We start from the raw sequence: 15,830 nt of genomic DNA, 5'->3' as shown, positions 1-15,830 counted from the left end.
AGAGGACACTGATGTTCATGAGGGCCTGCTCTGGTCAACTAGAATTACCCATTGGTGATGAATGAGAAGCTCTGTAAAGGTAAAGACCACAGGTAATTCTGTGAGCATTTGGGTTTACGTGCTAACTCACTGAATCCTGGCAGAAGGGCTGGACAGCAGACAGCACATCTGAAAGCTTACACTACTGTGGATGGGCTCAACTCTAAACAAGCATGAAAGCTCAGGTTCTGCATTCACCCCGCCCCTCAAAGCCACGGCCCCCATGGATGCACAGTGCATGCTTGCTGTAAGGCCACCCTGGGCTCAGGGGCTGCATTTCCTACAAGATAGGTTCAGGCACTGAGCTAACCCTGTCCCACATGGGATCTGTTTTAGGTCAGGTTCCCTTAGAAGCTGAGCCTGAGAAAGGGATTTGGGTGTAGGAGAAGGGAACTGAAGGCAGCAGATGGGGGCAAGGGAAGGAGCTGAGCAGGGGTCTCAGCTGGAGTCTGGCTTCAACTTGATCCCAAGGGAAGCTCTGGAGTGTGAACGGAAGCACAGAGTGCCAGCAGGGCTGGCCTTTGTACCCCCATCCAGTCATTCACAGACTGTGAGCTGGAGGGAAGGGGCAGGGCGTGGCTGCTTGGCCAAGGACAATGTTCCAGAGGAGGAACAGCTGTGAGCTGTTAGCAGCCAACATTCAGAGTGGGGGCAGGGATGGTGGCCAAGGGTACCAACAGCATCGTCTATGCTCAGCATCTTTGTGCCTCAGGCCTAGAAAACAGACCAAATATCCCCCCTACCCACCCCACCTGAGACAGCCACTTAACCCAGTGGGGAGAGAACCAGACACCAAGAGCGACAGCCACTCCGAGCTGGTTAGCCCACCCAGCACAGGCCCACACACCTTTGTTACATTCGGGGCCCATCCAGCCCTCCATGCAAGTCTTGTTGCCATTCTGGTCACAGGCATAGTGTCCAAAGAAGTCATCTCTGGGTCGGCAGAACTTATTGCAGCCGAAGCCATAGTAATAGTCATCACAGGTGACACGGATCTGATACTCGAAGTGGGCAATCCCTGTGTTCTGCTTCAGCGTCTGCCACTGTCTGCTGGGGTTTATCATGCCCGAGTGAGAAGCCTTTTCAATAATGCTGTCAGGCTCTAGAGGCAAAAATAAATTAATTAATGGAAAAAAAAAAAAGCGCTGATTGTATTAACATTCACATCAGAGCATTCTTCCCTGACCATTTAGCTTATTTTTAATAACTAAAACAAACCCACGTGGTACAAAACTCAAACAGTACAAAAGGGCAGAGAAATGGAAAAGTATGTTTCCCCAGAGGCCTTTACATTTATTTACCCTTTTTCTGGGTCCATAGTAGCTCACAATCTGGGAATACAATGAAGTACATTTTCCCTAGTTCATGGCATATGTGCATTTAGGTTATTTTGGCCTTTTACAATTGAGCGAAGCCACAAAGAACATCCTTGAAACTGCCCGTGTGCCTGGTTCTAGTAGCAAGAGACACCCTAGACATGGAGGTGCTGAGTCAGAAGAGAGCACAAGCCATCTACTCCCATCCTCAGACAACCCCAAACAGTCATTAACAAAGCCCTTCAACCTGTCCTCCCTGCACAGGAAACTGGGTTTCCCAACAGTAAGGCCAACACAGTAGACTATCAAACTCTCTGATCATTGCCTGATGGGTAAAGAAGTAGCTCTTATTTTAATCAGTATTTAATTAAGCGAGGGCGAACACCCCTTCACATGGTTACAAAGCCATTTGTATCTGTTCCTGTGAACTGTAACCTGTTTCTCTCCTTTGCCAAGTTTACTATTGCATTATTGGTCGTACCGATTTGCCAAAGTGCCTTACGTATTCTAGAAAGCACCTTATTCCCAGGTAAAAGTTAGCCATCTTTCTCTTCTGGTTTTAAAGTTCTAGGTCTTGCTTTAAAAAAACTCTGCCTACTTCCAAACTCTTCACTGGAAGCCAAGGGGTAGAGTAACATTTTTAAGAAGTTATAAGCTTTACCACCTTTTACGCTTGAACTTGTACCGTGAACTTGGGATGTGTCTCACCTTTCACCTTTGCCCAGAAGGCACACAGCAAAGTAACGCACCCTAGTTTAGCGCCAGGTAGACTGAAGGTTTTTCTGAGCCAAGTCATGCTCTTTAAGAGGTGCCCATTGATAATAAGCACGCCCAGAGCTCAAGCAACTCTCAAGAGGAATAAGAAGTGGTCCCTGCCCTGAGGACACTTATTATCTAGTCTGAGAGAAGAGACAGGTACAAAAATCCAAACATCAGGTGCCAGGAGTCCAGGGGAGGAATACGAAAAGGAAGCAAGGCACTAAGTCAGCACCCCAGCCTGGTCTTGTTTTCTTAAACCTGCTAGCACCAACCTTCACCGCCTTGTCAAATTCAAGGCCACCTTTGAGAGACTAGACTGTATTAGGACCTACTGGCAAGGTCTGTGATTTTACCCACCCACACCCCTGTTTTTCTAGGCCCACGGCCTGTGCTCATTTACAAGGTTATGCAAACCCAACAGGTGACCAAGAGAGGAGGAGCTTCTGTGGGGGCTTCATCCACAGGACTCGCAGCTTCACCCCAGCGTCAGCCCTCTGGGTTTCTGTACCTGCCCTGTGGGCAGGACAAGCCTTGAACAAGCCCACACACCTGCAGACTTACACCCCAGCACACACAGAACCACTTGCAGATAACACTTCACTAACGTTAAGTTTTGCAAATAAACACAAGCCAAAGAATGACAAAAATGTCCCTCCATGAACTGTATGTTTGCTCTGCTGGTTCAATTTGAACATGTAGTGCGCTATTACCACGTGGTTATGAGATCCTCATAAAGGAATGACTTAAACACATGGCTCCAACGCCTCCAGCATCTCTCAGGCAGGTAACGACAACAAACACTGAGATGAGAGCGTCCGGGCGATCCTAAAGGCCCAGGCTGACAGGTCGTTTGCAGTAGTCCCGTGGGCTTGCCTCCCATTTCTAGGAAATGGGAAACAATCATATCAGACTTCCCAGAATCCTTGATGTGGCTACCTGATCTGTAGAGCTAACCTCACCTGTGTGGCAGACTTTCGCCAGCAGCCCTGAGACAGGGAGTCAGGTGTGTCTACAACATGCGTTCTGGCATTTGGGTTAGAAGAGAGCCCATTTGCTGCCTGCTTCTCCTAAGCTGCTGCCACCTGAGTCCTACTTCCTCTCAGCTGGGGGCACAGAAGTGCATCTGGGGTAGTTCACTTGGGAGTCCAGCTTCAAGACTAGAAAAGGATGGTAAAAGACGCTCCGATCTTCGGCTGCGTGAAGATGGGAGCACTAAGCCCCCCACCCCAAAGCCTCACAGGCCTCGGAGGTAATGAAGGGAGTCTGAATATAAGCCAGGGCCACCCCAACCCACAAACCGAGACAGGAGCTTAGCCAAGATGGCGAAGCTAGAAGGAAGTCCTGGTCTTATTATGCCTGTTTGTGTTTATATATCTACTGAGCAGTACCGTACACTCCCATTTATACAGGGAGAAAAAGGAAAATCTGTACCCTTATATAGTACAGTTCTGAAACATACAGAAATGACCTCAGAGGAATGATGCCAGGAGCACCAGGCTCAGAAAGCACTCTCTAACACAGATGGTACCTGGGCTTTGTCTGGGCCAGGCTCTTTGCAGGAGCTAATGGGAGAAAGAATTCTCGGTCCTAAAGCTCAGGGCTCTGCCTCTAATCTAAAGACAGGAGATCTCCAACTGGTTCAGCCCTCAAAAAGTAGCCAACTCTATCTGGGTTGCTACACATCCTTAGCCTCTGCCTTCATGTAGTATAGTCCCATGGGAGGGACAGAGAGTGAAGACAGTAATAAGCAAAACCTTCCAGCCTGCATGAGCAGCACATGCAAAGGCCCTGTGGCAGGATAGAATGTGATGGTTCATTTGAGGAGAGAAAGAGGACTAGTGGGACAGGACCAGAATATGAATAGGGTAGATGACATTGTGGCATGCAGGATGGGGCTAGCAGGGAAACAAGATGGCTATGCAAGGCCTTTTGGGCCACACAGAGATCTGTCCCAAGAGCAAGAGGAGAACACCAAGGGGCTCTTAGTGAAGATGATAATGGAATCGAATCAAGATAGACACCAGGCCCCAATAAAAGACACTATATGTCAATCACCTTTCAGGTAAAAAAAAGAAAACATTCTGCAAAGACCGGGAGAGCAGGAGAAAGGAGGACATGGGAGGAGTCCCTAGGGTAGACTTCAGATGTTAGCAGATGGGGACTTGGACCAGGGCGGCGGCAAGGGATGTGGCAGGAGGTGGCAGGATTCCAGTGAAATGTTGGAGAGAAAATTTTCAGAACTTGGAGGTGGATCAGATATGGATGCTAAAAGAAAGGGAGGTACACAAGATGTCTTCCAGATTTCTGGCTCATGGCTCTACGTGTTGAAATGCCAGTGCCAGTCATCCACGAAGGGCCCTAGGCAACATCTCATTTGAAGAGAGAAGATGCCAAATTTGTTCCTGAACGTGCCGAATTCGAGATCCCTTGGAAGCACTGTGATAAGAGAGGCTGAATAAACAAGTGGGTAAAGCACTCCCTCCTCTCTGGGGTTCACAAAGGGAGTTTCAGTCATCTGCATGCATCAGGCATTCCATAACTTTGTGGCCACTCCTTTCTTCTAGAGTAGAAGTCTGAAGTTCTTTATCCTTGCCCTAAGTCCTTCTTGTGCCATTCCATGAACTTGGTTCTCCCGTCCCAGAAAGGAGATGCCCCAGAATCCAAAATCAGGGCCACCCTCAAGTGGAGACAACCATAGGCAGCTTTAGCTGGGCATTGGCTTCCCAGGGGCACAGCTATCTGACCCATGGGGTGATGGAAGACCCAGGAGGGGCCCTACAGGTGCCAGGGGGTCCCCTGCAAACTTGAACAGATGTCCTGATCCAACTCTTACCATGAGCCAGGATCTCAAGCATGTTCACTCTATCAGATTTTTTTTTTTTTAACATCCAAAAGGGAAGGGAAAAAGAGAACCACATGTATACCAGAGGATCTCAAGAGGCTATTTCCCTCCCTCCCCAGCCCCTGTCTTCCCCATGCTTAGTTACCATTGTGACCAGGTCACAGTGACATAACACTCAATCTCCAATGTTTGTGTCAGGGGAGGGAGGGGAGAACAAACAGGTATCTGTGACCCTGACTGGTCATATGACCCACAACAAAGGCTGGTTAGTTACCACCCTCCCCTCCTACCACACCACAGTGGGACAGGGGTGCCCCCTGGAGAGGAAGGCCTCAGATCTGGGCTTCAGATGTCAAAGCAAGAATGGGGCTCCAAATGGACCATGTGGCCCCGGGTGGCCCAACGAGCCATATGCAGCCAGAAGCAGCCTGCCTAGCAGGCACCAAGCCCCCACTGTGCCCACTCTGGGCATGCACCATCCTCAGATTCAATTAACAACAAAAAGCATGATGAGAAAATGAGGGGAAATGTTATCAGCAGCAAAAAAAGAAAACAACAACAACGAGTCAGTGAGGTTGAGAAGCAAAAGAGACACTCAGAGAATGGAGGGCAAAGACAAAATGTTGGGCCAACCCTTCCTCCTGTGCAGACTCAGGGATTTTAGGGTGAATCGCGTTTTCCCAGGACAATCTCCCAGACCCTCCTAGAAAAAAGGGAACACACAGTTTGAGCGACTGAGAAAACATTTTAAAGTTACATGTAAGGAGCAAAGACTACACCTGATAAGCCAGGCTGCTGCCAGTTCCAGACACACCCTCAGTGGCTTCCCCGCCAAAAGACACCCCTCGCAGCTTCTGAAAAGCAGCCTGCACCGAAACAGTCATCTTTCACAAGGGGCCAGGCAGGTGCGGTGCCTGTGAGGCTCTGGGATTCCACTTCAATGAAAGGTCTGTGGCGCACAGTGTGGGAAAGAAATCCTGACCGCCGAGAAGCTCACCTGCCCACTAAGTGAAATTCAAGGTCGGTCTTTAGATTTAGAGTCCAGCACCACCTTTGCAGGCTTTATCTTTCTGATGAGAGATTAAACACTCACTTAAAGTTTAAATGGACTTTTAAAAAGTCACCACTTTGATCCTCTAGCAGTCTACAAGGTTAACGTTGTAAAGCCATTAAGATCTCTATCCCAATGATAATCTAGGTCCCTTAGTCAGGGACTGAGTTAACTGGGAATCTGTCCTGGCCACTTAATATTCCAAGTGGACATTCTGGGGAAGGTTATGGAAAAGACTCCAGGGAGCGGTCCAGCAGGCGGTACGGGCATGGGGCGCAGACAGCAAGGAGCAGAAGTCCTCTGAAGCATTCAGGAGACAGATTCAGCTCTGATCGCTGCTGTATTCTGAGCAGGATGCTTCCACAAAGATGCATACAGAGAAAAGCCCCTTGCTGTGATACTTACGGAGAGTGTCATTGCTGGAATCCCACGCCTCCACAAGCAAAGTGTAGGACCTCTGCAACACAGATAAACAACAGCTTAGTATTCAGAAATAGAGGTCAGGGCCCAAATGTCCACCTTGTGTGGCCTCTCCACACACCCTGCCAAACAGAACCACAAAGCCAAAGTGACAACTCTGTTTGCTGTGGAACTGAGGTCACCCAGCTCCCCTCCCCGGCACCCACCCTCAGGGCGATGCTTTCCACCTGGCCGGGGCCCACTGTGGTCAGTCATGGTCATCATATGCAAGCAGCCCAAAGTCGTGATGAGGAAATGCCACCTCCCTATATGTGAACGATATACAGTTTTCCGAAACTTCCCAGACCCTGACTCTAGTGCATGAGAAAAACACACGAAGAATTTGTTCTAAGCTAACCTAACCAGGTATTTGTACCAGGGGAGGGGAGGCCCCCTCATCCAGTGAGGAGGGCCGGGTATTGCTAAGGTTACACGTTGGGCCCTGGTGGGGCAGTCCCTAGGGAGGCCCCCTTTTCCTTTTCAGAACCCCTTTGAAAGCCCTGTCTGTGTGAGACCATCTCGGCTCCCACAAGTATCAGGTGACTGTAGGAAGCAGGAGGGGGTAGATGCAAAGAGACTAAGACAAAGGCGGCGACCTAACTTGGGGTGCTCAGGGGACAGACTCCGGGGACCAGAGTACAAAAGGGAGAAATAACCACACACCCATGGGTTATAGCTATTGATAGACTTATCTGTCAATAAGATCTAACATTCCAGGAATAATCAGAGTCCACTAACTAAACAAATTCCCTGGACACTGGCAGGATGCCAGCTCTTATACTGAAGGCACCTTTTATCTTCCAGGCTTATCTCAGAATTCCACCTCCCCTCCAAATCCAAGCCATTAGCAAATTCCCGCTTTTACTCAAATCTTCATTTGTAATTTAGAATGAGGTCAGTCTCACAAAACACCAGGGTTTAAATAAGCCTGCTATCTTGGCGCTGGAGAAATATATGGGGGGGGGGGGGGGAAGGCACATGAGCCCTTCCTCCTCTGTGTCCCCAGGCTGTCACTGTCAGATACCAATGCATCGGAAAAAGTGCGCATCGCTCAAATAATCCCGTGCCACCAGACACACGGCCACCACGAGAAAGTACCCACAAGGTGAGGGCAAAAATGGAACACAAGAGGAAAAAAAAGGAGCTTCATTCATAACTCTAGACAAGCTTACTGCTCACATAGAGACCCAGCATGCCGTCTCTGAATATAAAAATATCTTGTGATAGACTCTGCCTTGGAATTCAGCCGAAATATGTTTCATACTCAAAGCAGAGCCGGATTCCATTTCGTTCACTGATAACTGTGGGAAAATGTTCTGAAAAGCAAGCAAAACCAGGCAAGCCGGGGCACATACCCAGCCCTCTCCTGTTTGGTGGCCACTGGTCCAAATTCATTATTGTCATTGTTAATATTTTATTAGTCAAAGTTACATCTTATTTACAGGCTCGAAGTTTCCTGGGACTTCCTACAAATTATAGGACTCTTCCCTGAGAGCAGCTAGAAATTACATTTCTCTACTGACTGAGGTGAGAGCCAGATCCAAATGAGGCCAGATGTGTATTCTGTATAATTAAGCCCTTCGTTTGCTGGCCATGTTGAGATCCACGTTCTACACTTCCACGTATTGTTGTAATTAATCCTCTGATTAAATGCGTTGATACCCGTAGTTCTGACAGACTTGCACAAGCACTGAACACGTAACATCCACAAACCCCACAGGAAGGAGAAGGTGTGCCGGAACGGAGCTGGCATGACAGCCTTAACCCTGCTTGCTGCTCGTAGAAGGCAGCATCCTTCGAACTTGCACAAGAACCTGGAAGACCAAGCTGTGTATCCGGCTCATCCTCACCAGAACCGGGGCGGTCTCAGGAGTTGCTGACCAGCACCACACAACTCTGAAGGTTAGGTGGCACACAGCTCTGGACTGATGTCCTGATCCTCCATGAACTACCTTCCTGGAGGTGGACGTGGGGCGAGGGCCGGGGGCTGCAGCACTGGCAACAAGGCTTTGCCAAAAAATAAAGATAAAGCCCTGGGCCATCTTTCTTCCTGGTTTCTGAGCCTCACCTCCTGGGGCAGGAGGATTCCTCCCACACAGCCTGCAGAAGAAAGGATTCCCTCCAAGGCCCCTATTAGGAGGCCCTCTTACCTCCCACTCCATCCCCACACTATAGATCAACAATCAAGATAATTTGGTAATGATTATTAGTTGCTAGGAACTTTAATTTCTCCCAGGCCCATGCTTGACCTCTGTACATCCCAGAACATACATCCAGATTCTGAGGTCCAGACCACGCACTTTATACATCCTAGGAGGCCAGTACCAGGCCAAAACTTGGACACAATCTGCTATGATCATGTCATGCCCAATTTGTCACTGCAAATCTGACTCCCCTTACCCCAGAGCGGAGGCCAATTCAGTGGGCACCCTCCCACCAAGGGCCTGGAAAGGGAGTGCAGGCCGGATGGATGGGCAAGTGTTCCAATTTAACAAGCTCCTACAAAAATACCACCCATGAGAATCACAAATAGCAAATACCTGGATTTTTCTTGGTTTCAAACCACAGAAGTTAAAACTAGAAGAATCTCCTTGCTTTCATATTTTCTCTTCAATCTCCCCAAAACAGCAGCCGGGGGGCAAAGCAGGAGGGATGGGCAGCTAACAGAACTTCAGTCTGGGCCTGTGCCCCTCCCTCCCCAACTCTAGGCCCAGGGGATGCTGGCAACAGCTGTTGGTTCTTCTCATGCAACAGGAAAGAGGGACGGCCAGCTTTCAGAAGGACTTCCACAGCCTTTTACCTAGAGGAGGGCCCTGACCTCGAAATCCCAAGGCATCCCAGGGCCCCAAGGGCCTCCTCCCGCCCCGGGCACCGTGGCTGCGGGAGGGCTGTGTTCTGTGCCCATCCGACTCCTCGGTGGTTACCTTGGCACCAGGCAGAGTGGTAAGCACTTAATTGCCACATTAAGAAGGGGGATGTAAGAAACAAAGGTAATTGTGTTGGCAGCTGGGAGCTTCCTTTTCCTGGCAACAGCGGCAGCCAAACCAAGCCCTGAGAAGAGGCTGCTTCCATTCCTGCCAAGCTGACGGACACAAACAAACCGCCATCCAAACGGCACGCGTGCGGCGTCCAAAAACCCAGGCCACCGCGACAGGCGGCCGAGGAGTGCACACCCTGGGAATGCCTGATGTGCCCAGGGGGCCATTGTACGAGTCAGTCGGCCCTGGGGTTTGTCTGGGGCCCTGTACTCTGCTGACTCAACTGTCGCTTCCTGTCGTGGGCCCTGTATTAGCAGTATTTTTGGAGAGGCCGCATTATTCTCTGTAATCCTCATTTCAGTCAATTCGGCCACACTATTGTCCTGCCTGTGTCTGGGTGGCCACAGTATAAAATATTCCAGTCACAAACATATCAAATAAAGGCTTCAGAGATCGCATGTGTGGGCACACGCACGCTCGCACCAACAATTCACGTGTCACAGGGCAGTGGCGAGGGGAGGTTTGAAGAAAGGACAACTGCTCCATAGCATCCAAGCTAAGACGACTTCAGCTGTAGACAGCAATTTAGTGTGCAGGGCTTGACATTTCAATAGAGTCCGATCTGGTTACAAAGGGCGATTTTCTCATGAAAGCCCACCTCAAAGACTCACCAAGTGGGCCCCAAAGCTCATATCCAGATTGGAGAGGCTCAATGAGATGCCCCCACCCCCTTTCCCATCATTACCCTTACCTGTTTGAAAAGCATCCCACTGATAATTAAATGCACCAGTTACAAAAGGGTGGCGAGGTTAATAGATAGAATACCAAGAAACCAGCCAAGCACAACCGTCCGGTTCACACAGAGCAAGCCTGAACAAGAAGCCTTTCTACTTATTTACCAAAAGTGCACGAAAACTGGGCTGAGCTGGTAGAGGACTCTGAATGTTGGACTAATATACCACTTTTAACCACTGGGAGCCACGTTGCAGAATTTCTTCCCTGCACATGCACTGCACCACTGACAAATGTTGCCAGCCCCATAGAAACAAGGGCGGCAGGGAAGTCTACACAGTGATCAGAAACCAGCAAGGAAATGAGTCACTTAGCACCACGAGCCAAGAGAAAGGTCTATCCCTACCTCTGCTACCATCCTAGAAAACACGAGAATCATCACATCCTAATACATCTTCCTCAAGTTGAAAAATTGGTTCAACTTACTGTTCTAGTTTTTTTTTTGTTTGTTTGTTTTTAAAGTATATTTAAAAGCTGGAACCAAGTGTCACTTCTATCAGTTGGGAACCTAATCTACGGGGTTAACAGGTGGGGGGAAGGAAATGCTTATAAGAATGCTTAGGAACTTTTGCCTTTATGGATTATCATGCTAACTGTATGCACATCCAGATATTATGCATTCTTACACTACAACTATTCTTGAAAAGCCTGACATTAGAACCAAGTTCTGGCCCTTTCCAATGGGCTGCTGGCTGCTATGAACCCAGCCAAGGCCCCTATTTGCATTCTTGTTTTCAGATCAGATCGGGAACATGAAGACTCCTTGTTGCCTTGGCTTCATTTTTTCATGAATAACAGTTTTTCCTCCGTGCTAAATCTTCCATATGCCTTCTATCCAAAGGGTCCCTTACCATTCTTCGTAATAAAGATTTTAGGCAGTATTCAGATCACTGGTTTCCAGAGAGGGGACATGCTTGTTAAGTGGCTGCTGCCAATCCTCCTTAACCATCCAGCTCCTCAACAGCCTTGATGCCAAAAGCTTCACTGTTCTCTACAAAAGTTTGGACTCCCTGTAGAATTATGGGTGTGGAGTTGGTGGGCTGCAAACTCCTATAAGTACTGGAGGTTTGAATAAGTTGCTAAGAAACAAGACAACAAGGAGGAGGAAAACACAGAAGTTTACACCTAGAAGAGAAAAAAAAAATTAAGAACCAAGTACCTTGCAGAGGGATTTCACTTGGGGAGCAGCCATTCTGCAGACACTCAGCACAATGTGAGTGTCTTTCCCCCAAGCCTGGCTTTGCAATGCAGACCTGTCATTTCTTCACTTTAATTTGACATAGGTGTCTGGAGGCAGAAGAGGTTTTCTCCACATCAGGAAATCCTTTGCTCTGAGCCCTTTCACTCACGTGTGCTGTTTGCACACATGCATGATATGGCCACATGGGTTGCACATACTACTGGCTGCAGAAAGGAGCCAGTTCAAATGAGAACCCCATCCTTCCACCGTCTGCATACCACACCACTCCTACAGAGGCCCAGTGAAAGGCAAGCACATGTCAATTACATTCTGTGATAAACCTCGTGGCATCTGATTTACTCAAACCTCTGGCAGTTGCTCAATTGGGCCTTAAGTGTAAAGGGGGCCAAAGTTGGCATCAATCTGATATGCAAGAAACACACTTCATTGGATTTTCCTAAAAAATTCAACTGCTCCCAGCAAGGCTTTTATCACTGTCCATGGCATTTAAATAGGAGGCCAAGGGACCAGACACCTCAACCACTTCCTCCAAAATTTCTCTAGATTCATTTCACTGTAGGGCCTGCAATGGATCAATAGGGAACTGGGGGTCTGGAGTTCCTAAAAAGCTTTTGGGACTGGGTAGTAACTACACTACTGTATTCTTAATAAGCAAGTACTAGGATTCAGCACTAATTTTGGGAGGTGCGACTTAACCATTTCATTGATTTATAAATGGTTATTCCCAAATCACTTCCTGTTGAGCCCAATTACCTTCCATAATGTATGTTCTTATCACCCCTGATTGGAGGGTCATAAATCAGGCCAGGTTTGCTTCAAGTCAAGCCCTTCTGAGCAGCACTGGTATGGGGATTAGAAGCCACCGATGAGAACCACAGGCCTGGAGCTGGGCAGCAGTCATCAAGTGGGACATAATCAGATACTATCCTATGGGCAGGCCCACCTCTACAGAGCCTCCCACGTGGACACTGGAATGTGGACTAGATTTCAAATATGACTGAATTATTTCCTCTTCTTCCTCTCTAGAGCACGAACAGTTATTTGATTGGGATCATAATCCCACACAAAAGACAGGAATTACACCACCTTCTAAACTGAACTACTGTGCACCACGAATCAGGATTCTTCCACTGTCCACACGTTTGGGAGGACCCATGTGGACAGTAACTAATGGTGGGGTCAGGGGATCAAGTGGCTAGAAGTCCAAGGCAGTTTGAATTTTTTTTTTAAAGACCATATTGTCTTTCCATCTCGAATTTTACACCAAGTTCAGTTTTTACCTATTTAAGTCAGTTCTAGATAGACATGCTTATTAATGTTTAATTGCCAACCTGAATGAAGCTGCACTAACTACGTCAATACCTAAGTGCTTTCCCTTCAGTTAACACTCACCCTGGAATCATTCTTGAAAGTTACAGACTGTGGTGTTTCTCCAACCACACTCGGGAAAATAAACTAAAACAATACACCTTAACTCCACTTTCTCTTAGGAAGTTAAGCTTAGGTTTCACAGCAGGCCTTTTAGGGGGGCAGGGTGGAGACTCATTTATGAGTGATACATGCACTTGGCCCAACTTCAAAAGAACCACACTCAGTGGAGCCTCAGCAGTCTCCCCATTCTAGAAAAGCCGAGAGTCTATTTCATGGTTGGTGACCCGTGGGCCCTGAAACCACAGAAGAGCACCAGCATATCAATCGTCTCCCTGCCCCACAGACGGCTTCCTGCTCATTCCCCATCTAGGGCTCTGCCAAGTGCCAAATGGGGACAGACACCCACCTTCTAGGTCACTTTCCAGAGCCAGCCAGGGGGAGCAAGGCTGCCTGTTCTCATTCAAGCAGTCCTCTGACCCTACTCTCCAAAGTGAGCCTTAGCCAGGCCTCTGGCTTTTCCACATCACTAATAAGATTCCTTTTATGGTCTTGTGAAAAGCAAGGGGCTCTGGACTGATCCTCAGGAGGGTGGAACCACCTGCAGGCCCCTTCCTCCTAAACTGCAAACACAAGTTCAAGGGCGGTCAGTATTAAGTTAACTTGGACCCAGTCCGATTAAAAAATGGCCAGCCTCTTTAAAGTTCCCCCTAGTAGGGGATTAACAAGATAAACACTCTTTGTAAAATTGAAATCCACAACAGACGCAGCCCTCCATTCTCAGAGAATGCCACACACCCCAGGTTTTTATAAGCCCCTTTTAATGGCATGTTTCTGATAACTGTCTTATCTCGCCCATGGCAGAGGGCACTTTATAACGCCAGCTCCAGTAAATGTGGGCCTTGAGAGCCACCCCAAGATACACCCACACCCGCCCCCAGACACACGCACGCACCGAGGTACCCTCCTCTTCCCTCCCCTCCTAGCGACGCGAATCACAGCCCAAGCCTGCGGGTAGGAGGCAGCAGAGTGCACCCCAAGTGAGCACGTGGTGGAGAGTATTCTCCCCCGGGCACTGAGCCTTCCGCCCCACCCCCCACCCCCAACACCGCCCACCGTCACAGGCTTGGCCAAGCCCCAATCCTGGCCATGAGCCACGCCTCCCGGACAGCAGGAGCTGAGCAGAGGGCATGAGCATTTTCCCCTTTCCTCCCCTTCTGCAATCACACTCCTCTTCCTTCTACCCAGTTTGGGATGTTGCAAGGGCCTCGTTACAGAGTCGGCCGACTGGCCGAGCAGCACCCGGGCGGGGGTCCACGCACTTGCACTCTCACCGGCCTTTAACCGCTTCCCCCCCCCCCCGCCCCCGCTTCCAAGCCTTGACACGCCCCCGGAGGCTAGCGGGGGCCGGGCGCCCGCCGGACGCGGGCGCACCCCCGCCCTTCCCGGGGAAGTTTGCAAACACAGCTGGTTCCAGAGCCCGGGAACCGCTGGAAGTGAGGCCACAAGAGCTACACCGCGCGGGGGCGAGGGCAGGAAGGGGCCGGCAGGGGGCGGAGGCTCTCGGGTTCACAGCTCCAGCCACGGCTCGGAGACACCCCCCCCCCACACACACACACTCTGCCCCCTCGGAGGCAGCCGCCCCCGGACCCTTACATCCAGCCCAGAGCGCGTCCCCGCACGCCCCAAAATCTCCCGGGGAGCAGCGGGAAACGGGCTCCCCCACACCCTCCAGGAAGGACACGCCCGCCCTCGCGGCCGCTCACGAGAAAGGGAAGGGTGCCGATTTGGACGGCGTTCTAAGGCCAGAACTGCGCCGCGTCGCTTTCCGTGGGGCATCAGGTTTAATTGTTTAAGCAAAGATCATCTAGAATGACCTCCTGGCTCTGGGCGGGGTCACTCTTGGGTCTTCAAGTTGCAAGTTTAAACCGACCTTCCTGGGAGCTTTGCCCCACAAACCTCTCTGGGCTCCCCACCTTCGTGCGCTTAGCAAAAGCCACTAAGATAGGGCCTGCTGAGATCTAACTATAAGGTCTTGGCTGCCCAACACCCCACCCCACCAGACTTTTCCAGTTAACTCGGAGTTTCAAGCCAAGGTCCTTGAAATTCCTCTCACAAGAGAGAGCCGCGCGGGTGCGGATCTTGGCGGGCCTCCCTCACCGTGTCGCTCACTCACCGGCCACGCGAAACTGAAAGGCAGCACGATGCGGTTGCGTTCGTTGCCACGACTGGCCTTGAGATTGAAGGTGTTGCCCCCGATGACAGGAGTGGAGCCCGAGCCGAAGCTGCAGGGACCCCCGGCCGTGACGCGGAACTGGTACTCCTTGAGGCACACTTTGAAGTACGTGTCACACTCGTCGTGGGAGCACTTGCGGTCCCCCGGGTTCCGGACGCCGCCGCAGCAGTTCCCGTTCTGCAGCTCCCCGTTCACGTTCTGCATGGACAGGATCTCCAACTCGAACTGGCCGGAGGCCCCGCACACCTGCCGGCGAGGGAGGGAGGGAGGTCAGCGCAGGGGAAAGTTGTTTGCTTCGAGGTGGAAGTAGCGACCCCTCCCCGCCCGCCCGGACGCGCCCTCAGCGCCAAGTGAAAATAATTTTGCAAAACGGAGTGCAAGGACTAGACGTGATTCTCGGGCAAAAAATGCACGAGTGCAGGAGAAATCCGACGACTGCCCCCGGGAGAAGAGCAGTGAAAACGCAGCCCCTGGCCCGCCGGGAGAATACATTTGGGAGGCCGGGGGCTCTCCCGGCCCCGGTGCAGCTTCTAGGGCGCAGGGGCCAGGCTGGGAAGCCGAACGCCCGAGGGCTCCCAAGCCCGTTCCAGGCGCTCAACCGCAGGCGTCCAAGGCGCTGCGAGGGAAAGAGAGGGCGGACCGGGAGGGAGGCCCGGCGGGCTCCTACCTTGGCTCGCAGGGCGCAGAGCAGGGCAAGCAGGAGGCTCAGGGGGCGCCCGGGCCGGCCGCGCGTCCGTGGGGACCGCATCGCTGCGCCGCGCGCCGCGGGCTCTCGGGACGCCGCCGCTG

General features: G+C 50.6%; 1 protein-coding gene and 1 long non-coding RNA gene across 2 annotated transcripts in view; one reads left to right on the top strand and one right to left on the bottom strand.

Moving 5' to 3' along the window:
• Positions 1–15,824, bottom strand: part of JAG1 (jagged canonical Notch ligand 1) — a 34,803-nt gene extending 18,979 nt beyond the window's left edge. Inside the window, exons 1-4 of the mRNA XM_029917306.1 lie at positions 15,709–15,824; positions 14,982–15,287; positions 6,413–6,464; positions 887–1,141 (exon numbers count right to left, since the gene is read on the bottom strand). Coding sequence (XP_029773166.1) covers positions 887–1,141; positions 6,413–6,464; positions 14,982–15,287; positions 15,709–15,789 — 694 coding nt within the window. The 5' untranslated portion in view covers positions 15,790–15,824. The remainder of the gene's footprint in view (positions 1–886; positions 1,142–6,412; positions 6,465–14,981; positions 15,288–15,708) is intronic.
• On the top strand, positions 5,270–7,931 carry LOC115273961. The gene is made up of 3 exons (XR_003901020.1): positions 5,270–5,976; positions 7,473–7,571; positions 7,911–7,931. It is a non-coding gene; the product is annotated as an uncharacterized LOC115273961 (long non-coding RNA).
• Positions 15,825–15,830: the final 6 nt, after the last annotated feature.

Source organism: Suricata suricatta, chromosome 12 (assembly GCF_006229205.1).
Source record: "Suricata suricatta isolate VVHF042 chromosome 12, meerkat_22Aug2017_6uvM2_HiC, whole genome shotgun sequence".
Taxonomy (NCBI): domain Eukaryota; kingdom Metazoa; phylum Chordata; class Mammalia; order Carnivora; family Herpestidae; genus Suricata; species Suricata suricatta.
The sequence above is the reverse complement of the archived record's forward strand: the minus strand, read 5'-3'. Positions and strand labels throughout refer to the sequence as shown.